Consider the following 22,791-nt stretch of genomic DNA (forward strand, 5'->3'; position numbering starts at 1 on the left):
GGTTGATGAAAAGTGGGAGTGGCGTTGGAAAGTGGGCGTGGCTTGTGAAAAATATTGTGTGGCTCAGGAGGTGTGGTAAAACAAGAGCATTGAGAGAAGTTTGTGTGTGTGTGTGTGTGTGTGTGTGTGTGTGTGTGTGTGTGTGTGTGTGTGTGTGTGTGTGTGTGTGCACGCAACGTGAGGCTCCACAGCACAAACCAGCAAACTGATTATTTTTCAAATGGTAGTCCTTCAAAAATAGGGTGTCTATTTACCATCATTTTTTATGAGGATTGCCAGTTGGCAAAATACGCAACTGGAAAAATCTTGCCAGGCAGAGGAACAATTGTATGTGAACCAATACGTCTTGGCAATGAATCTTCGTCAGTGGATCGGTCAGAATGAAAAGCATCGCATCCAGCACTTCGATCCTAGCGAATCCCTCGTCGCCTACCGGCTTGTTTGTTTGTTTGTGAACAGTATTACGGAAAAACTTCTTGACGGATTTCGACGAAACTTGGTGGGGGGATTAGGTATGGTCCAAGGATCATGCCATTAGATTTTGGACTTTGTCCAAAGTCCAATATGGCCGCTATGGCAGCCATTTTGAAAAAATATCTGAATTTTTGTTTTTGCATTTCTACATGTTTTCAGTGCTTTCCAACCCCCCCCCCAAAAAAAAATTGTTTGAGAGAAAAAAAACAAAATTTTGCGACTTTTTTTCTTCAAAAAAAATTTCGATTAAAAAAAAAAAAATGTATTGGGCCAGATATGTCCTCGTGGATCAGGCATTACGTGGCGGAGGTATGCACTCTACCGTGTGCCCTTCTAGTTCACGTTTTGCACTTGATACCAAATTAGATGAAGTTGATGGATACTTGTTTCAGAGAGCAGCCTGATTGGTCAATTTATTTTTTGAAGAGTTTGATTACCTGTGTTAAAAGCCAAGTTGCTTTCCATTGTTCATTTATTGCCGTCATTTGCAACGGCAGTCTGATTACAGTATTCACATTTTTGTTTGGTAAATGTTTTTTCTGTGTGTGGGGATGGGGGAGTTCTAACAATGTGATGTGGTTTCGAATGATGGGTAGCAGTTCCATTTCATAAGTTTGGCTTTAAATTTGTAACATAATTTTGTTTTATTTTGTTTCCACTTTTCGGGAGTGCATATAATGTGCACATTACTAAAAATTAGTTAAATATGCATTTTCATTCCTTTGATGATTAACCTCCGCCATCGAAGATGGACGGAGGTTACTGTTTTCACCCCTGTCTGTTTGTTTGTTACTTGACGAAATCTACGATTTTGTCAAGTATGTTGGTCGGTTCAGTTTGTTTGTTTGTTATCTTGCCAAAACGAAGTTTTTGCAAGATATGTTAGTCAGCTTGTATGTTTTTTTTTGTTTGTTTGTTTGTTTGTAATCACGTATAAAAAATTCTGCAGAGCGGTTATCATTGGAAATTTTTGTAACTTCGCATATCAGAGGCCTATAGAGGTGTGGCAAAGGAGATTGACCATGTCCTCATTGACGGTCGTTGAAGGATGATCCAGAACTGCAGGGTCTACCGGAGTGCTCAGTTCCTCAATACTGACCACAGGCTTGCTGTAGCAACTCTAAAGCTGCACCTTAAATCCTGGAGAATGGTACCATCCCAGCCTAGGCTGGATGTTGCCAATCTCAGGGATGAGAGAGTAGCTGAGGAGTTTGCGAACAGGCTGAGTGGACACTTGGGGGGTCTGGGTGCTTTGGGGGGTCCTGAAGAGTTGTGGAGCGCCTTCAAGACCACCGTCCTTGATGTTGCCGGTGGATGCCTTGGAGCTCACCGCAGGGCAAAGAAGAATTTTGTCTCTCAAGGGACACTGGATACCATTGACCAGAGTCGCAGGGCCAGGCTGAATGGCAGAGCTGAGCTGTTCAGGGAGCTGAGGCGTAAAACTGTACGTGCACTGAGGGTGGACAAGGAGGCCTGTGAGGGGGTAGAGCATCACCTGTGGACAGGTGATTCTCGTCCCGCTTACAGGGGAATTCGCGCATTACGTTCATCCAAGCCCATCCCTCGGAGCACTGCAGTTCGAGCAGAGAGTGGTAAGCTCTTGACAGGAGTCTGAAGTGAAGGCCCGCTGGGCCGGTTACTTTGAGCGGTTGTACCAGGCTGATCCCCCAGCTGTCGAGTTGGACGTCAAGGGTGTTACAATCCCTGTTGCTGACCCTCGAATCAACTGTGGTCCACCTTCGCTTGTGGAAACACGGGCTGCGGTGAACCGGTTGAAACGGGGCAAAGCTCCAGGGATCTGTGGCATCCATGCTGAACTTCTCAAGGCTGGTGGAAATGCTGCACTCGTGTCGTTGCATGCAGTTTTGTGCTCTGCCTGGAACACAGGCATCATCCCAACTGACTGGAAGCGGGGCCTTGTTGTCCCTCTCTGGAAAGGGAAGGGTGATCGAGGGGTGACGCTGCTCTCAGTGCCGGGCAAGGTCTTTGCTCGGATAATTCTTGATAGGGTTCGCCACCATCTGCTTGAGCACCAGCGTCCAGAGCAGTCAGGCTTTACACCAAAGAGGTCAATGATTGACCGTATCCTTGCCCTTCGTGTCCTCACCGAACGCAGACGAGAGTTTCGGCAGGGGCGGCTTGCAGCCTATGTTGATCTCTGTAAAGCGTTCGATTCAGTGAATCGGGATGTCCTCTGGAGGATTCTTGGTCTTCGTGGGGTGCCACCAAAACTGATCGATCTGATGTCTGAACTCTACTCTGGTACTGAGAGTGCTGTGAAGTGTGGTGGTACCATCTCTGACTTATTTCCAGTTGTTACTGGAGTTCGTCAGGGGTGTGTACTGGCCCCCACACTTTTCAGCACTTGTATGGACTGGATTTTAGGGAGGATGTCGGAGAGATCAAGCTGCGGTGCATCGTTTGGGAATGTCAAGATCTCGGACCTTGATTTTGCAGATGATGCAGTCATCTTTGCGGAGACTTTAGACATCCTCTTGGGGGCCCTCGAGGTGCTGAATGAGGAGTCGGAGCCGTTGGGATTACGGTTTTCTTGGGTCAAAACTAAGATCCAGGCTTTCGGTGACGTCTTGGATGCTGCTGTCCTGTCTGTGTCTGTTTGTGGTGAGGATGTTGAGGTCGTGGAGAGATTCACTTACCTTGGCAGTGATATTCATGTCTCTGCTGGCTGCGAGTCAGAGGTCAATAGACGTCTGGGTCGGGCCTGGGGAGTCATGGATTCACTGGATCATGGGGTGTGGCGCTGCCGGTACCTGTGCGGGAGGACGAAAGTCCGAGTCTTCAGGTCCTTGGTACTTCCAGTCTTGCTCTATGGGTGCGAGACTTGGACTCTGACCAAGGATCTGAGACGGAGACTTAATTCCTTTGGTACCAGAGCTCTTCGGAGAATCCTTGGCTATCGCTGGCCGGATTTTGTGTCCAACGAGCGGTTGCTGAGAGAGACTCGGATGAGATTTGTTACCTGCATAGTCCGTGAGCGTCAGTTGCGGCTGTATGGACATGTGGCTCGTTTTCCTGACGCTGATCCTGCTCACCAGATTCTCTCACCGAGGGAGTCTCATGAGTGGAGGAGGCCAGTGGGCCGACCACGTGCCTCATGGTTGCAGCAGGTTGACCTCAGCAGGTTCACATCTCAAGGAGATGGGGATGGGCCTGGCATCTGCCTGGGGGATGGCCAGACGGAGGCCCCTGGAGTACCGGCGGAAAGTGGACGCAGCGACGTGCTGTTCTGGCACATGCTCCCATACCTGACCTATAGAGGTCCCTTTCAGTGCACAAAATTTTGAAGGTCAAGGTCAAAGGTCAAGGTCACTTTGTCGCAAATCAGGGGAGTCGACGAAACCCTTATTTTTTGAGTAATTTTGATCGCATCATCTTCAAACTCCATGGGAATATAGTTCATGGTCTGGCGCTCAGCTGATTAATTTTTGGTGGCGATTGGCCTTGACCTTAATATGTTTTTTTTTTGTTTTTTTTTGGTCTGTAATCACGTATAAATCACTCTGCCGAGCACAGTTATCATTGGAAATTTTTGTAACTTCGCATATCAGAGGCCTATAGAGGTCCCTTTCAGCGCATAAAATTTTGAAGGTCAAGGTCAAAGGTCAGGGTCACTTTGTCGCAAATCAGAGGAGTCGACGAAACCCTTATTTTTTGAGTAATTTTAATCGAATCGTCTCCAAACTTTATGGGAATGTAGTATATGGTCTGGCGCTCAGCTGATTAGTTTTTGGTGGCGATTGGCCTTGACCTTCATGGTTAGTGCCTGAGGTCAAACATATTTGACCCCAAGGTCAAATTTTCAAGTTTTCGGAACCATATCGTGTAGTACCTCAAATTGAACACCTCGATGAGTGCTTTCTAGAGATGTCAAGCTTGAGACATTATGACATCATTTGGTGACGTTATGAGGCAAACGCATATTTTTCATGGTGACTGTAGAACGATTCTCATCGGAATCTCTCGTAGGCAGATATTCCTCAAGGAGTCGCTCCTGGTGGATAGCAGCTCTGTTCACCTCAGTGTGACCTTAAAGAAGTCACACGTGGTCACCTTTTGGCAAGATACGGGTCACCCTGCGGGTGACATTGGTTTATTTGTTTGTTTGTGTGTACGTCTCGCTCTACAGGTCGCATTTCGAGTCAGAATGTCATGGAACTTCACCAATGGACTTATTGGCCACCAGAATAGAACCCTATAACTTTTGGCATGTCAAGGTCAAGAAAAATTCCTGAAAAACGCAAAAATCCGTATCTTTTAGCATGGGCCGATTTTCAAAAATTCATGTCTCCGCCAAATCTTAACGGATTCCTTTCAAATTTGAAACACGGACGCAGGAGGGGAATATCTTTGACTGGATTAAAAATTGGTCACATCCGTTAAGGAGGTGACAGGTATTTTAATTTAACATGGTAAGTGCTATCTACGGTTTTTAATTTTTTTGTTTGTTTACCCTAAAAACTATGTTTAACCCCAAAAATACCTATTATCGCTCAATATTGTTACGGCTGTGGAAATTGACAGAACACCATAAAGGTCCCGAGATCAGTTCGGCCGATAAGTCCATGTCCAGATAGATTTCCCCACCGTTGTTTAAAGGGAACTATTCATGTTAACCAGGCTGTGATCTTTGAGTTGGCCGTTATTCTTTACTATCGTTATTTTGGACCAACCACGTCCACCACCAGCATCTTTCTCAACAACCGCTTTACAACAACCACCACCGACATCGCTCTCAACAACCGCTTCAGACCAACCGCCTTCCACCACCACAACCACACCTGCCTTTCACCAAACCATGCCATCCTCACCACTTCGCCAGCAACCGTCAACATCTCCACACCACAAACATCGCCTCACCTTCGTCTTCGAAACGACGCCATCTTTGCGCCAGCCGCGGCGAGTCCGCATCGAGCGGCGTCGCTGCAGGCCGACGCGGGACGTTTGCTCGTCTGATCAAGCTTGGTGATCTCACGCACGTCCGTTTTCCGCGCAGAGGTCAGAGGTCAGAGGCGATCGGATCGAGAGGCTTGGTGATCTCGCGCACGTCCGCTTTCCGCGCAGAGGTCAGATGTCAGAAGTCGAGGATCAGAGGCCAAACCGCGTCTCACCAGCCCTATAAAAGGACGAGCAGAGCGCCAAGCTTGCATTCGAGTTGGGTCGCATCGAGTCGAGTTGATCGGTCGGTCTGAGTCAGTCTGGAGAGGTCGGGGAGTCGGGAGGAAGCCAGAAGCCAAGGAGCTGTGTGGAAGTCTGGGCTCATGGCGGAGTCGGGAGCTTGGAGCTTGGAGCTTGCAGTCTGTGGAGAGTCCGGGCGTCGCAAAGGAGACGCGAGCTGGAGGCGCAGCCTTGCCTGCTGTGTCGCGCGGAGCCGCACGTTCGTGTGGAGAGAGCTCGCCAGCCAGCGACAGGCAGTCCGAGGTGATTGGGCTTCCGCACAGTTCGAGCATCACTCAGGGATGGACGGGTTATTACAGAGCATCAACTCTAAGAGCGCAAAGACCCGTTCGTTCCTCTCAAACGAGTTGCCGACTGAGGCCCGAATCACCCGGCCACTTGACAAGGCCCGAGCTCGACCGCGGCTACGCTAGCTTTCGTGGGGAAGGAGCATCGCGGGTCGCCCAAGCGTGTTCGTGTGGAGAGAGCCGGAGAGAGCTCGCCTGCCACACGGAAGGCCCAAGCTCGACCGCGGCTACGCTCGCTGCTGTGGGGACGGGACGTCGCGGGTCGCCCAAGCCAGACACCACGAGGGTGCAGGTAACCTGCAACGGTCTCTTGGGACTAGTTCGGTCTGCCAAGTCCCACGCCATAAAGACCCCCGAGGTCCAGTCTGACCCCATTGCCTTTGATGGGGTCTTTTTCCTGCTTTTCTTTCGAATGAATGTTGTGGCGCCGAGTCCCGTAAGTAAAACTGTGTCAGTGACTGTACATTAATAATTGCTTATAGACGGTTGTAGCGCTTTGTCTGTCTTGCCCATGTGCCGTGCCGCATTCATTGCTTGTTCTGTATACGTGCATGTTGGTGTTTTTGAATGACTGCATGATTGTTCCTGCATACGTAGAGTAAATAAATGTGCTGGTTTAAATGTAAACCTGTTCGTCGGGTCCATGCCCCCATTGAAATGCCATCTTGTATTGCGGAATATTAGTTGGCGTTTAAATAGCCGTTAAAGTGATCCGTTCCAACGGGACTGCGCGATATTACCCCACTCGGTTATCCCAAAAGGAAGCGGGCTGCTTAAGCGGCTCGTTTCCAAGCGGTCCCGTTGAGGTACAACCTCTCGGTAACCTACCTGCGCGAATAATTAGGTAAATCGAGATTCGGTGATCAGACCCTGTAGCGCACGGGTAGGGTACGGACAATGTTGTGGTGGGATTGAAAACCCATCCGTAACTGGTTTCTGACGCCATTGCAGAAAGCCACGACTGGACTGTCCGTTCGGTGGGCGAACCGGCTGCTATTGGTGAAACGCGGTCGTTCGCACGCCGACGGGCGCGAATACTACAACAATATTCTCGATGGTACGCGATCTTGTTGAATTTCGTCAAGTCCTGGCCCTATGGGCCATTTTTTGTTTGTTTGTTTGTGAACAGTATTACGGAAAAACTCCTCGACGGATTTCGACGAAACTTGGTCGGGGGATTAGGTATGGTCCAAAGATCATGCCATTAGATTTTGGAGTTTGTCCAAAGTCCAATATGGCCGCTCTGGCGGCCATTTTTTAAAAAAAATGGAATTTTTTTTTTTTTGCATTTCTACAGGTTTTAAGTGATTTCCAACCACCCCCCCAAAAAAAATTGTTGGAGAAAAAAAAAAGTTCGAAAATTTTGCCACTTTTTTTTCAACCAAATTTCCATTTTATTTTTTTGCATTTCTACATGTTATAAGTGATTTCCAACAAAAACATGCCAAAATTATAAATGCGGCTGATTTTGGAACTTCAGGTGGATATACCCATGTGAAATCAATTTCTGTCTCAAGGAATCTAGTTATGACGAATGAATTGAGTATGTAAAAGGGAAAGTTGCAAACTATAACTCTGTGAGCACTGTTGACGTCAAATTGAATGAATAGGATATCAGGTTCACTTGAGTGACCTAGCAGTATTGGCGGCGGAGGTTTTGCACTCTACCGAGTGCTCCCCCTCTAGTTATTATTATTATTATTATATAATTTTTTTATATATACATGTATATATATATATATATTTTTTTTACAGATAATCCCTACTTGCATCTTGCTGAGCCATTGTACAATCATGATCTTGGAAAGAAGTTCTTCAACGTCCCCAAGCTTGACTCCAGCTATGGTAAAATGGCCATTTGCATTTGCAGTCACAAGCAAATTATTTTGTACACTGCGAAGAATAGGTTTGCTCAAGCAGTGTGTTTTTGCAGGCCGCCTGCCTTTTTGCATGCGCGTGTTGCTTGAATCGGCACTGCGAAACTTTGATGGCTTTCGGGTAACCCAGCAAGATGTGGAGCAAATCTTAGACTGGAAGAAGGCGAGCCAGTACGGAACGGATGTCTCGTTCCGCCCTGCTCGCGTCATCCTGCAAGACTTCACGTAAGCATAATGCAGGCCTGATCGTTGCACGGCCATTTGTGCACATTTTGTTTTGACTTGTCACGTTGATTGTACAATGTGAGCTTTACATCATCGTCATTGCCATACAAACAACCAAAAGCAAAATTCCCTGATTTTAATATCGATTGTGCATTGTCACGTGTCGTCTTCGTCATTCGCGATCAAACGCTTTTATGATGTTTTATTTGTTGGTTTTGCTTAACAGCAGTGCTTATCGCAATGAAGACACTTCAAATGTAGATCTCATTTAATGCATGCAATCAGCAGCTTAACATAACTTATTTTTTTTCTTCCAAGTTCGCTGGAGGCTTGTAGTGCAACTGATATTGTGTCACATGCATTTTAAGGAAACTACATGTGGATAAGTGGAGGATAGCAGCCTGTTTAAAAGGAAGAATGATCCATCCATCCATTGGGACCATACTCTGTGCGGGGCATTGGTGCTGCCTCAGCAGTCTCCTTGGCTATTGGGCACAATCCTGGCCAGGTCGTCACTCCGACACAGGATACCAGCAAGCTGGCACTCATTTTGCTGACCTCGGAAGGATGACAGGCAGACTCAACCCCACCTGGTGTTAATTCAACAGCTGAGAGGGATTTGAACTCAGGATCCTCAGATCCCAAGCCCACCACCCGAACCATTAAGCCAACACCGGGTAGAATGGTGGATGAGATCAATGGGACATTGACTGAGGTATGTTTACCACCATGGGAAGCAAGGATAATCTGACGTTTTAGGGCTTAACCCACCGTTTGAGCAAAAGAACGTGATTAATTGTGACCTATTTTTCTCTGACGAAGGGTTGTCTTGAAATGCTAGTTTCTCTTTGCTTCACATGGCGGTTAGCATACCACAATCAACGTCTCATTGATATCATCCGTTTCTCTACCTGTTTGCCGATGTGCATTGACACTAGTTTTATTAAAAATTCTTCTACAAGACTAGTTCTTCATTCTATTTAAAAGGTGCCTCTCGGTGTTTGAGTTTGAATCAGTGGTGGTGGTGTTGATAAAGATATATCATGAAAGAAATCCTAGTTTGCACCCTGAAATGCTGAGTATGGTGTCTCATGTTAATTTCGTTTTAAAAGTTAGTTTGCTCACAAAGTTGATTGGTGTGCACAATGATCCGAGTTCGTGTGCTCGCAAAGTTTTTAAAATTGAAAGCTTTTGATTTCTTGACAATTTACAGCCTTTTTGGTGTGGTTACATGGGTAAAAGAAATTTGTCAGTAACTGTGATATCCTTTCCCTTCATACCTGCATTGTATGGACATTGTGCCACCTGTGGGTTCCATTGCAAGTTTTTGACCCCCTCACCCCCAGAGCTGTGTCACATTGGACTCAGAAATAGTTTAGTCATATTTGTGTGGTGCTCTTGACTTTTAAAATTAATTGGTACAGAAGTGACAATGTCTCGTCCATGTGTCTGCATCCTTGTGGAAAGAATGCCACCTTTAAAAATAGTCCCATGGAGGACAGTTATCTCCCCAACAGGCAGGGTGAAAATTAGGGGGAAGGAGCCATGGCCCACCTTCCTGAAGTGGTATGGTCATGGGGAGCACAACTTTAACCCCCTTTTTTAAACCCCCTTTAAATGGATGGATCCGGATGCGGAGCACAACCCAGTTAGACCTTGCTGTCGTGATGCATCATACAAAATTTGTTTCATATCGGTTGGGTAGTTTGTGAGGAGATTGTTTTAGTCAAATGTTAACATGCGTACAGATACTGGGACCAGCTCTCTGAGCTTAATAACCTAACGAGTGCTTCCACCTGTGTGTACCTCCAGTGGAATCCCAGCAGTGGTGGACTTTGCTGCGATGAGGAATGCAGTGAAAAGGTTGGGAGGAGATCCAGCAAAGGTGAATCCAGTCTGCCCAGCTGACTTGGTCATTGACCATGCCATCCAGGTGGATTTGATTCGCAAGTGAGTGGTTGGGTCTTCAGGAGGTTTCGAACTTAATTCTCCTCTTTGTTCGCAAGGTGGTGCAGTTGTTCTTGTACACAAATTATAAATGCTATAATGATATTTGAGTCTCCATTTTTTTAGATCCTCGTGGAGGATCTTTAAGTCTTACTCACGTTGTTGTTCTTCATCTTCTTCTTTTGGACTTTTTTGTTTTACAGCCTACAGTTTTCATCGAAACTTTCTGAAACTTGGCATATATATTGTTGCGGTTTTCGCGCCCGCCGGCGTGCGAACGGCCACGTAACTCGAATCGCGGCACGTCGCCCACCGGACGGACAATCCAGTCGTGACCCTCTCGGACTAACGCCGGGAACCAGTCACGGGTGGACCTTTTGGTCTCACCGCGATCGAGCCAATCAGCCCCCGCGTGGGATAGGGTTGCTCGCCAAATTCGACCTACCTAAGTACCCACGCGGAGGGTAGACCGGGCGATCGCACCTCGCCGCAGGTCGACTTCGGACACGGGCCACTTAAGCGACCCGTTCCGTACTATCAGAATAACCGAGCGGTGTTATCGTCGACCTCGACGGTTCGATTAATTATCGGGCGTACTCAGCCCACTACCAACCCTTTACGTGAAGCAAGATGAGGGTTCAATGGGGGAAAAGACGAAGCGAAGCGGGAGAACAGTTCAACAATAAAGCACATTTATTCGCGGCACACGGGAAGCACACAAATACAATTCCACCAAAAGCACACAAAAAAAAGAAAACACAATTCCATTTACACAAAAAGCAAATGTAAAAGCGAAAACAATGCAGAGCTAATACCGACTACCGAGCACACGGCAACACTTATACAATTCTACTTCACAGACGGCGCCGACAACACATACCCAAAACCAAGGAAAAGAAATACCCCCAAGAATGAGGCAGGCCTGAGGCCGAGACCGGGTCGCGCCTACCCGTCTGGTGATGAGACGCGGAGCGGCGATGGTGCCTCAACTCCGCGGGCCTCGCGGACAGTGTCTGGCAGGGGGTGGGAAAAGGGGGCCCCCTTGGTCGCACTATCTCAGCGCGGGGGGAAACAGGAGGGGGTTGCTGATGCTCGGGGTATAGAGGATCTTTATTATCCCTGGTGTGCGTCTCCACCTCGGCCAGGTCGCGCTGCTGGCCTCCCTCGGGCGTGCAGCTCCTGGCACCGACGCGAGCACCCCCTCGTCTGCCTTCGCCGCTGCCGCCTCTCCGCCTCTGGACTCTCCACCCTGGACTCTTCTTTGGGCTCCCCTCGTTCGACTCTCTTCAGCTTCTCCAGCTACTGCAGGCTTCGGGCTCCAGACTTCCACACTCGTCCCCTCCGTTCCGACTCCTTCTCGTTCGACTCTCTTCAGCTTCTCCAGCTACTGCAGGCTTCGGGCTCCAGACTTCCACACTCCGACTCTCCACCCTCCGACTCCTTCTCGTTTCGCTGACTGACGAACACCGTCCTTTTATCCCCCCGTAGCTTCGCCTTTGACCCCCTCCCTTTGACCTTTCACCTCGCTCCCCATTGGCCCGAGAAAAAGTGGGCGTGAAGGCTTTTTGATCCACAAATTTGCATATATCGATCGTTCTGGAGGCGGGGCCAAATCGCCCCTCGCTCACCGATTGGACGGCAAAAAGTGGGCGTGTGTCGTTTTTGATCCGTTTTTGAAGCACAAAATCCATGATTTTGTACACGCTGTTCAACGTGCGCCCTGCACGAGTCCAACACCGGTACCCACAGCGGGGCAAGAACGGTGGCGATGCTACGGTTGCGAGGTGTGACGGGAAGGTCGTGGCGGTTGTGGTGAAGCGGTGGTTGTGGTCGGTGGTTGATGTTGTGGTTGTGATCATGGCGGTTGGTCCAAAATAAAGATAGTAAAAGAAAAACGGCTATCCTGAAGAGTCGCAGCTCGCATAAATGACATGTATTCCCACTAGACAACGGGTTCGGGCCTAACTACACATGTACTTACCGAGATACCTCACCTAAGGGACCTGAATGGTGGTTTGCGAATCTGGTAACCACAACACTACCCCCTTCCCTTTTTACAGACTCGTCCCGAGTCGTCAAATTTTCGTGTGCCATCATGTGTAGTTTTCCCCTAGTACATTTTACCTCCGGATCCCTGAGTGCGACATTCATGGTATTCGTGTCCCCAAAATAAATAACCTGAGGGCTGCGTAACTATCTAAACAAACTCACTCATACGGACGACTTAAATAAAATTGCCGGCGCTAAGACAAACATGCCGGGGGCGCACTCATATGTACAGTACATCTTACCTTAACTTACAAATTTTACACTAAACCATGGCCCAGGATCACTGAACTCTGCAAAAGAAAAGCAGTTAGCAGGGAGCCAGGCTGCCCACATGCAGTCTCTGGCTCAAACAATGCAGGTGACAGGGAACGTGGCTGGCTGCTCACACGCAGTCCAAGGCCTTCCCTTTTGAACTGAACGCAGTGAACCACAACGGTGCATGGGCTGCACAAACGCAGTCTCCGTGCCAGCTCAAGTGGCACACGCAATGAGCACAACGAATGGATGGATGAACACAAACACGGTGCACGGGCCGCCACTGCAGGCCCGTGTTGTAGCTGCCAACAGGGCAGTTCTTGCAGCTTGCAAACTGTTGCTTTCTGATCCTGGCGCACATGGCAATGAACAGGGGGTGGGGGGGCAAAGCAAAAATTGAACGGGGCTGGTGAACGTGGGCAGTGGGCATGGCATGGCAAAGGTGAGCAGGCAAACACAGCCCGCAGAAGAAGGCCGCTGCAGGCAAACATAGCGGGCAGATGAACTGGCCGGCACAGGCCTCGAAGTACCACAGCTGCAGACGATCCGGCCGGCACAGGCCTTGCAGCAACACAACAGCTGCCGATGAAGTTGGCCGGCCTCCGCCTTGAAGCAAAACATGGCCAGCCGATGAAGTTGGCCAGCCTTTGCCGTTCAATGGAGGTTGGTGGAGGGAGTGCGGTGGTGCTGGCCACTTGGAAGGCGGGCTCGGACCTACCTACCTGTCTCCCTCCCAACTATCGCCTTTGCCTGTCACTGTACATACCCACTCCCTGAATTTGTCAAACCCCAATTTAGCCCCAACTTATTTTTTTATTGTTTTTATTTTTACTTCCCCACTATAAATCGTCCCCTAACCCCCTTTATCGTCCTTGTTCGGCTAACCTATTCTGTCACCTAGCCTACTCCCAACCCCTACGTTCCCTTCCCAGAGGGGAACAAGGGAGAGCTAACGTCCTGTGCCGAGGCCCAACTCAAGCCTCAGAATGGCCTCCCCAGAGTTCGGCGATCTATAACCAAAGTGGGTCCAGCGGCTCACAACGACAGCGAGGGGATGGATGGTGCGGAGGGGTACACTTCCTAATCTACCCTAACCATTTAACTGGTAAACTACCCCGGGGCTTTCAACAAGCGCCTCTCGCTTAAACTATTGGTTCTAACAACCCAGATTCCCGTCGCCTGTGTTGGTGTCCTTACAATTTCGGGCCTCGCCCCCCAATTTTCTCTCCGTGCCCTCACACGGTCTCCTGGCTGGGACACGTGGCTCCCTTTGGCAGGCACGACCCTCTGCCGAATCTCCCGCTATGGCACCCCCGGGCACTACACTGCCTCCGAGCCTACCAGCTCCCTAACACCGGGGAGTGCCCCCCATGGCACCTCCCCTGAAACGCACACGTGGCAGGCCGGCCTCCAGGGCCCCTTTCCGAGGGTCACCCGTGCCCACAACACTGCCCACGCGGCTAATGGCGCCCCGGGCCCCCGCACCAAGCAGGCGCACCCGTGCCCACTACTCTATCCCGGCCCCCCATGGGCCCATGGCCTACCGCGGCCGACTAGCCTGGTGCCCGGGGTACCCACTCAGCGATACTCACCTTTCGCAGCCACGCTCCCAAGCCCGTCAACAGGGCTCCTGCACCCCTCCAAATGGGTCTTGAGCCTACTTTCCCACCAACAACAAAACGACCTCCATTTTTCAATTTGACTAACCCCCTAACTCACTTTACTCTGACCCCGGGGTCCCTTGGGCGGGAGTCACTCCTCCCCCCAATCACTCATCGCACCATGCATTCCCCATTCACTCCACACACACAGACCCGCTGGCCTCACTCACTCACCAAGTACTCACCTCACAACTCACCAACAACTCTTCAACACACACACCACTGAACTCTGCCATCCTTCTAACTACATCCCCTAACTAACTCGTGCTCCCACGTCGTCCCTTAAACTATAGCACGTTCCTTTTAACACTACGTTGCTAAGCTACGTCCCCTCTACACATTCACAAGTCTGTCACAGTCTCCAAATAAATCATTTTATTTCCCAACCTAAATCTGGCTACAATCCCTCTAACTAATCCATTCCACGGACTCCATGAGGACTTACCCCTGCCCCATGAAGTCGGTCTTACTAAGCTAACCCTTCCCCCTAACTAGTTTTCATCCTGTGCCCAGGTAAGGGGGTCTTTCACCCCTTGCCCAGGAATCCTGTGCACCCGAAAGTGAGGCTTGCTCTTTTTTTTTTTTTTTTTTTTTCCATGCGCAGCACCTGCGCGGCAACTCAGAGCTCGCGCACTTTGCACCTGCCCGTGACGTCATGCAGCTGCACGTGTTCCTCGTCCCTCCTTGGACGGGACCATCCGGCAGAGATACCCCTCCTGCCGGATTCCAACCCCACGTGCAGCCATGGCGTCACCGTGCGCATAAAAAAAAACACAAGCCACACGTCTCGAGGGGTTCCCCACGCGAACACATGTGCTTTGCCCGTTGGAGCTTAACACACACACGATCGCGTGGAGAACCCGTCCGGCCCAAATCCATTTACCTGCCTAAACTTTGTCCGTCCGCGGGATCGGCAAATCCACCGCGTGCGTTTCCGGACCGGGAGTTCACTCTCGCAAGCGAGCACGTGGCGGTCTCGTGCGTTGCACAGCACGAACCGCATGCTCACTGCTGGGTGAACCCGGCACGGTCCCCGAAACAACTACAGCCGCTACTCGGCTTTCGTTTCTCCCATGTCGCCGTCTCCGTCTCCATTCGACCCACGCACACCTGCGTGTTACGACGCACACACTCCACTCCATCACATTCACACCGGGAGACGCGGCTGCGTGCTCCCGCATGCCAACCGACATCTCCCTTTCATACCGCTCTCTCACACACACGGTCTCCCTGGCACACAGCGACCTTGCACACGGCCGTTCACTCACGCGTGCGGGGGCACTCACCCGCGGTGCCTCACTCGCACTCCGTGCCTCATCCACACACGCGGGGGCACTCACCCGCGGTACCTCACTCATACACACGGCGACACTCACACACGCGGTCTCTTCCACACACGGTGCCTCACCCACACACGCGGGGGCACTAACCCGCGGTACCTCACTCATACACACGGCGACACTCACACACGCGGTCTCTTCCACACACGGTTCCTCACCCACACACGCGGGGGCACTAACCCGCGGTGCCTCACTCACACTCCGTGCCTCATCCACACACGGCGTGCTGGGAAGCACGTACTCCGGCACCATCGCCACCACACCACTCACACACGGGGTCGCTTCCACACACGGTGCCGCACTCACACCTTGCACCACACACACAGAGACAACCACACTGGGGATTCGTGTCCCCACAAGGGTCTCCGGGGCCTCTATACCCCCCAAGCTCTCCGAGCACCCGTTCACAGCACTCGCCTCCTCAACCTCGCAAAGCACGACCGAACTCACCTGGTCGTGACTCGCCTCAAGGGGGCATACTCCCTCCCCTCGTTCCTGGAGGAGGCCATCCAGGTGCTCGCACTGGGTCTCTACCCAGTCCGCCAGCTCACCCCCATTATCCTCCACTACCTCTGTGTGTGTGTGTGCGTCACTTACCCCGTCTTCCTCGTGTAGTCTTTCCTCTATTTTTTCTATCTCCCGTGTCTCTGCCAACTCTTCACCCTTTACCTCCCTTGTCTCAACTCTTATTTCCTTTGTCACGGCCTTCATGCCCGCCTGCAGGCATCGGCCCATGTTCTGCGTCTCACCCCGTAGCTCTTTCATTTCTTCCTTCATGTTTGCTTCCATTCCGTTTATTTGCTGTGTATTCGCATCCATCGTCGTTTTCACTTCATTCATTTGCTTGTTCATTTCGTTTTTCATTTCATTTGTATTTGTATCCATCTTTTTGTTCATTTGTTGTGTATTCGCATCCATCTTTTCGATCATTTTCGCATTCATCTTTTCGTTCATTGCCGCCAGCATGGCGCATAGCTGGGCCATGTTGGATGCACTCAGCTGAGCCGTTTCGGCAAGGGTTGGGGAAGGGTTTTGGTGGAGAGGGGGGGGGGAGGTGTCATACACCGCGGCCGCTGCCGCACCCACCTCGGGCCCTGGGTTCAGTTGGGCGAGTCTGTGTTCCTGCGCAATCAACATTTCCTGCTCGGGGATTCCATCCTGAGCCATGGATTCTACACATTCTACATCCATTTCTAATACCCCCGGCTCCCGCTCGCCTTGAGACGCCATCTTGCTTCTCGTGAAGGGTTAATTTGCTCGCTCGTAATTTGGAGGGAATCGGGGGTCGCTTCTCTCACCCCTGGACCGATTCCCGTGAATTCAGCCGGAGACAGGAGAGCCCGTTTTCCTGTTCTCCGATACCAGTGCCGCGAGGAGGGCGATGAGTTTGTATCGCACGACCTGACACCAGTGTTGCGGTTTTCGCGCCCGCCGGCGTGCGAACGGCCACGTAACTCGAATCGCGGCACGTCGCCCACCGGACGGACAATCCAGTCGTGACCCTCTCGGACTAACGCCGGGAACCAGTCACGGGTGGACCTTTTGGTCTCACCGCGATCGAGCCAATCAGCCCCCGCGTGGGATAGGGTTGCTCGCCAGGTCGACCTACCTAAGTACCCACGCGGAGGGTAGACCGGGCGATCGCACCTCGCCGCAGGTCGACTTCGGACACGGGGCCATAGCGACCCGTTCCGTACTATCAGAATAACCGAGCGGTGTTATCGTCGACCTCGACGGTTCGATTAATTATCGGGCGTACTCAGCCCACTACCAACCCTTTACGTGAAGCAAGATGAGGGTTCAATGGGGGAAAAGACGAAGCTTAGAGCGGCAGAACAGTTCAACAATAAAGCACATTTATTCGCGGCACACGGGAAGCACACAAATACAATTCCACCAAAAGCACACAAAAAAAAGAAAACACAATTCCATTTACACAAAAAGCAAATGTAAAAGCGAAAACAATGCAGAGCTAATACCGACTACCGAGCACACGGCAACACTTATACAATTCTACTTCACAGACGGCGCCGACAACACATACCCAAAACCAAGGAAAAGAAATACCCCCAAGAATGAGGCAGGCCTGAGGCCGAGACCGGGTCGCGCCTACCCGTCTGGTGATGAGACGCGGAGCGGCGATGGCGCCGCACTCCGCGGGCCTCGCGGACAGTGCCTGGCAGGGGGTGGGAAAAGGGGGCCCCCTTGGTCGCACTATCTCAGCGCGGGGGGAAACAGGAGGGGGTTGCTGATGCTCGGGGTATAGAGGATCTTTATTATCCCTGGTGTGCGTCTCCACCTCGGCCAGGTCGCGCTGCCGGCCTCCCTCGGGCGTGCAGCTCCTGGCACCGACGCGAGCACCCCCTCGTCTGCCTTCGCCGCTGCCGCCTCTCCGCCTCTGGACTCTCCACCCTGGACTCTTCTTTGGGCTCCCCTCGTTCGACTCTCTTCAGCTTCTCCAGCTACTGCAGGCTTCGGGCTCCAGACTTCCACACTCGTCCCCTCCGTTCCGACTCCTTCTCGTTCGACTCTCTTCAGCTTCTCCAGCTACTGCAGGCTTCGGGCTCCAGACTTCCACACTCCGACTCTCCACCCTCCGACTCCTTCTCGTTTCGCTGACTGACGAACACCGTCCTTTTATCCCCCCGTAGCTTCGCCTTTGACCCCCTCCCTTTGACCTTTCACCTCGCTCCCCATTGGCCCGAGAAAAAGTGGGCGTGAAGGCTTTTTGATCCACAAATTTGCATATATCGATCGTTCTGGAGGCGGGGCCAAATCGCCCCTCGCTCACCGATTGGACGGCAAAAAGTGGGCGTGTGTCGTTTTTGATCCGTTTTTGAAGCACAAAATCCATGATTTTGTACACGCTGTTCAACGTGCGCCCTGCACGAGTCCAACACCGGTACCCACAGCGGGGCAAGAACGGTGGCGATGCTACGGTTGCGAGGTGTGACGGGAAGGTCGTGGCGGTTGTGGTGAAGCGGTGGTTGTGGTCGGTGGTTGATGTTGTGGTTGTGATCATGGCGGTTGGTCCAAAATAAAGATATTAAAAGAAAAACGGCTATCCTGAAGAGTCGCAGCTCGCATAAATGACATGTATTCCCACTAGACAACGGGTTCGGGCCTAACTACACATGTACTTACCGAGATACCTCACCTAAGGGACCTGAATGGTGGTTTGCGAATCTGGTAACCACAACAATATGTAAAAATACCCTGCGCAGACAGTAACCATCTCTGATTTTGAAAATTATTCCTAGAAAAAAAGTTATGACGTCAAAACATCTCCGCTTATGGAAATCGCCTAAAAATTAACATCCGAAACTAGGCAAGCTTTTTGAATTCTGTTTGCGGGAATCGAGCAGGGCATTAGCAGAGATGAATTACCGCACATGTGATACATCACTATGATGTCATATCAATTTTTATGACGTCATTCCTATTTTTTGACATTTTTTGTTTCACAACCCAGAGTTTTCATCGGATCTTCGTGAAACTTGCCATGTATATGCAGAAAGCCCAAGCGCAGGCAGTAACCATCTCCAATTTTGGAAATTCTTCCTAGAAAAAACGTTGACATCATAATATCACCGCTAATGGAAATCGCCGATACCATTATCTCCGAAACTAGGCAAGCTGTTTGAATTTTGTTTGCGGGAATCAAGCCGGGCATTAGCACAGATAATAATTTATCACAATGACGTCATATTCGTTTTTATGACGTCATCATTAAGAGGACGAGGATCTTAGCTCATTTGAGCCTGTTTTTTTCCTCTGCGTTGTTGAGGATTGTGTTAATAAACATCTATATACTCATCGTACTGATATCTCACAGCATTTTTGCAACTACCTTGATCTGACCATGATGCTATTTGATTAACATACCTGTGCTTTTGACAGGTTAACATACCTAACATACGTTAACCTTGCATCAATTTTTTTATATTTTTTTTGTGCTTTATCCCAATGCTTTTTTGAAAATATGGGGGATATTGGTTTTGAATGTATTCCTTGAATATAGAAATTATTAATCAGGGTGCAGGTGGCATGAACAGTGCCAGGGTGGCCCAAACAGATGTTGAGCCTTCAGGATTTAACTTTCATCCTGTTATTAAAGCCAATTCCATCTTAATGTATTCGTGCATTACAAATGCATTACATGTCATGTATTCATGCATTTCATCTACATTGCATTGTAGATATTTATGCATTACAAATTTTGCTGTTTCGATATCTGTCTGTTTCAATTTCATTTTTTTTTTGCTTTTTTTTTTTTAATTGCAAAAAGCATGTCATTAACCTCCGCCATCGAAGATCGGAGGTTACTGTTTTCACCCCTTTCTGTTTGTTACCTTCGCAAACTTTGTTGCGAAGGTTATGTTTTGATCGCTGTGTATTTATTTATTTATTTATTTGTGAATATGTGTGTTTGTTTGTTTGTTATTCGCATAACTCAAAGTATTGAACTGAATCGCAGCAAATTTGGTGGGATGATTGGTTATTATCCGAGGACCATTTGATTAGATTTTGGGAGCGATCAGGTCAAAGGTCAAGGTCAAGGTCATGAAAAGGTCAAAATCGTCTTTTTACCATAGCGCGGTCAATTTGTATCCAATTTGCATGCAACTAATGCTAAAATGTTCAGAATTCAATGCCCCATCTTGTGATATGTGACATGACACAATGACGTAATAACCCTTATTAGCGGTTGGGAATCAAAGGTCAGGGGGGTCATGACATTGCAAAATGTGCGGTTTTAGTCATAACACGGTCAATTCTTCTCCGATTTGCATGAAACCAACACCAAAATGTTGACTGTTCTGTTCCCCACACTCTAATACCAATTACAAAATTAAGAGTACAAAGGTGAAGGTCGAGGTCATGAAAAGGTCAAAATCGTCATTTTTATACAATGAATGTTTGTTTGTTCACAATAAATAACTTATTTAGAAAAACAGAAACTCGTGTGTGCTAAATGCCCCTAAAATGCCAGAAAATAATTTCTTATAATGTCATCAGATTGACTTGACACCGACACCCAAAAAGGTCAGGAAGTTCATACAGAAATTGTACAATGTACTTGAATCAATCAGTGTCAAACAGCAGGAAATTTAATGTTTTTAAGCCATCATAACACATATGAGATGGCAGATGTGGTATGGGATTAAATACCCTCACAATCAACAGTTTCTGGGGGGGGGGGAATGTAGCGTTGGCAAAGGTATGCGCTCTACTGAGTGCCCGTTCTGGTTTGTTACTTAGAAATCTAAAGATTTCGTAAGTATATTGATGACTTCCGTTTCTGTTTGTTTGTTTGTTTGTTTGTAGGCACGATAACTCGAGAACGGAAGACGCTACCAATGTCAAATTACACCACGTGATTCAGGAGGGTGATGGCTAGTGCTGATTAGATTTTGGTCAAAATCGGTCAAAGGTCAAGGTCACAGTGAGATCAAATATTCGATTTTTGATGGTTTGGTACAGATAACTCGAACGGAAGAAGCTACCAATGTCAAATTACACCACGTGATTCAGGAGGGTGATGGCTAGTGCTGATTCGATTTTGGTCAAAATCGGTCAACGGTCAAGGTCACAGTGAGGTCAAACATTCGATTTTTGATGGTTTGGAAGAGAATCATCGTAGAAACTTCTGGTTTGCGTCGCTACCTTCTCTAGAGACAGCTTTTATTAGACAAGGTCAGAGATCAAGTTGACGATTTCGTAAGTACCAGTCTATGACTGCTTGTTTGTTTGTTTGTAGGCACGATAACTCGAGAACGGAAGAAGCTACCAATGTCAAATTACACCACCTGATTCAGGAGGGTGATGGCAAGTGCTGAGTAGATTTTGGTGAAAATCGGTCAAAGGTCAAGGTCACAGTGAGGTCAAGTATTCGATTTTTGATGGTTTGGTGCAGATAACTCGAACGGAAGAAGCTACCAATGTCAAATTACACCACGTGATTCAGGAGGGTGGTGGCGAGCGCTGATTAGATTTTGGTCAAAATCAGTCAAAGGTCAAGGTCACAGTGAGGTCAAACATCCAAAACATTCGATTTTTGATGGTTTGGTGCAGAATCATCTTAGAAACTTCTGCTTTGTGTCGCTACCTTCTCTCGAGACAGCTTTTATTAGACAAGGTCAGTGGTCAAGTTGACGATTTCGTAAGTACCGGTCTATGACTGCTTGTTTGTTTGTTTGTGAACAGTATTACGGAAAAACTCCTCGACGGATTTCGACGAAACTTGGTGGGGTATTAGGTATGGTCCAAGGATCATGCCATTAGATTTTGGACTTGGTCCAAAATCCAATATGGACGCTATGGCGGCCATTTTGAAAAATATTTGAAAATTTTTTTTGCATTTCTACATGTTTTATGTGATTTCCAACCCCCCCAAAAAAGAAATTGTTCGAGAAAAAAAAATTTTTTGCAACTTTTTTTCAACAAAATTTCGATTTTTATTTTTTTATTTTTATTTTTTGCATTTCTACATGTTACAAGTGATTTCCAACAAAAAACATGCCAAAATTATAATTGCGTCTGATTTTGGAACTTCAGGTGGATATACCCACGTAAAATCAATTTCTGTCTCAAGGAATCTTGGCATGACGAATGAATTGAGTATGTAAAAGGGAAAGTTGCAAACTATAACTCTGTGAGCACTGTTGACGTCAAGTTGAATGAATAGGATATCAGGTTCACTTGAGTGACCTAGCAGTATTGGCGGCGGAGGTTTTGCACTCTACCGAGTGCCCCCCCCTCTAGTTTTACATGCGTTTCCTCTTGACAATGTTTCACTGTTCCATGACCCAACCCAGCATTCCGAGTACCTGCTCTGCACGGCTTCGCATCCCACCTGGCCATCATGTGGTTTCGGCACAGGCTGGTTGGAACTCCAGTAAGGAAAATGCACAGCGTAGCAGTCCTGCCACCTGTCGGATTCCCCAAATCGAGGACACACCTGTTGTCTGTCCTTTCCACCAACAACCTCTATCAAGGTGTGCAAATATCCCATGGCATTGCACAACTCAAATGAAAGGTGGATGGTTTCTGACTTTAAAATAATGCATTGTTTTAACAAAATGGACAAGCTTTCCATAACTTACTTTTCCATACTTTGGTTGTTAAAATTTAAATATACTTTCTGCTCTGTTGGCATAATTCTTCCTATGAAGACAGTGATAGGAATTTGTTTTATAAAATTTTATAATTGCATAACTTGAGGGATAAGGTTGGAAAGTAGACGTTTTCCATCGGAAGAAAGGATGTCTTGGCTGGCAGGGTGTAAATGAGAAGAGGTATTCATGTCGATGCCAAAAGCCAATTTGTAAATCTGTCATTAACCTTTGCCAAGAATATTTATTGCATTGCTTTTGAATGAATTATTTGTTTTCTGCTTTGTTGCAGGCCAGACAGTATACAGAAAAATCAAGAGTTGGAATTTGAAAGGCATAAAGAAAGATTCCAGTTTTTAAAGGTG

At 48.6% G+C, this 22,791-nt stretch overlaps 1 protein-coding gene across 1 annotated transcript in view; it reads left to right on the forward strand.

Moving 5' to 3' along the window:
• The window catches only part of LOC147017346 (cytoplasmic aconitate hydratase-like), a 70,288-nt gene that overhangs the window by 21,776 nt on the left and 25,721 nt on the right, over positions 1–22,791 (forward strand). Inside the window, exons 2-6 of the mRNA XM_085846934.1 lie at positions 7,713–7,802; positions 7,891–8,059; positions 9,872–10,009; positions 22,130–22,309; positions 22,719–22,788. Coding sequence (XP_085703060.1) covers positions 7,713–7,802; positions 7,891–8,059; positions 9,872–10,009; positions 22,130–22,309; positions 22,719–22,788 — 647 coding nt within the window. The remainder of the gene's footprint in view (positions 1–7,712; positions 7,803–7,890; positions 8,060–9,871; positions 10,010–22,129; positions 22,310–22,718; positions 22,789–22,791) is intronic.

Source organism: Eptatretus burgeri, chromosome 11 (assembly GCF_056783735.1).
Source record: "Eptatretus burgeri isolate ZD-2024b chromosome 11, Ebu_testis_v1, whole genome shotgun sequence".
NCBI classification, from domain to species: Eukaryota; Metazoa; Chordata; class Myxini; order Myxiniformes; family Myxinidae; genus Eptatretus; species Eptatretus burgeri.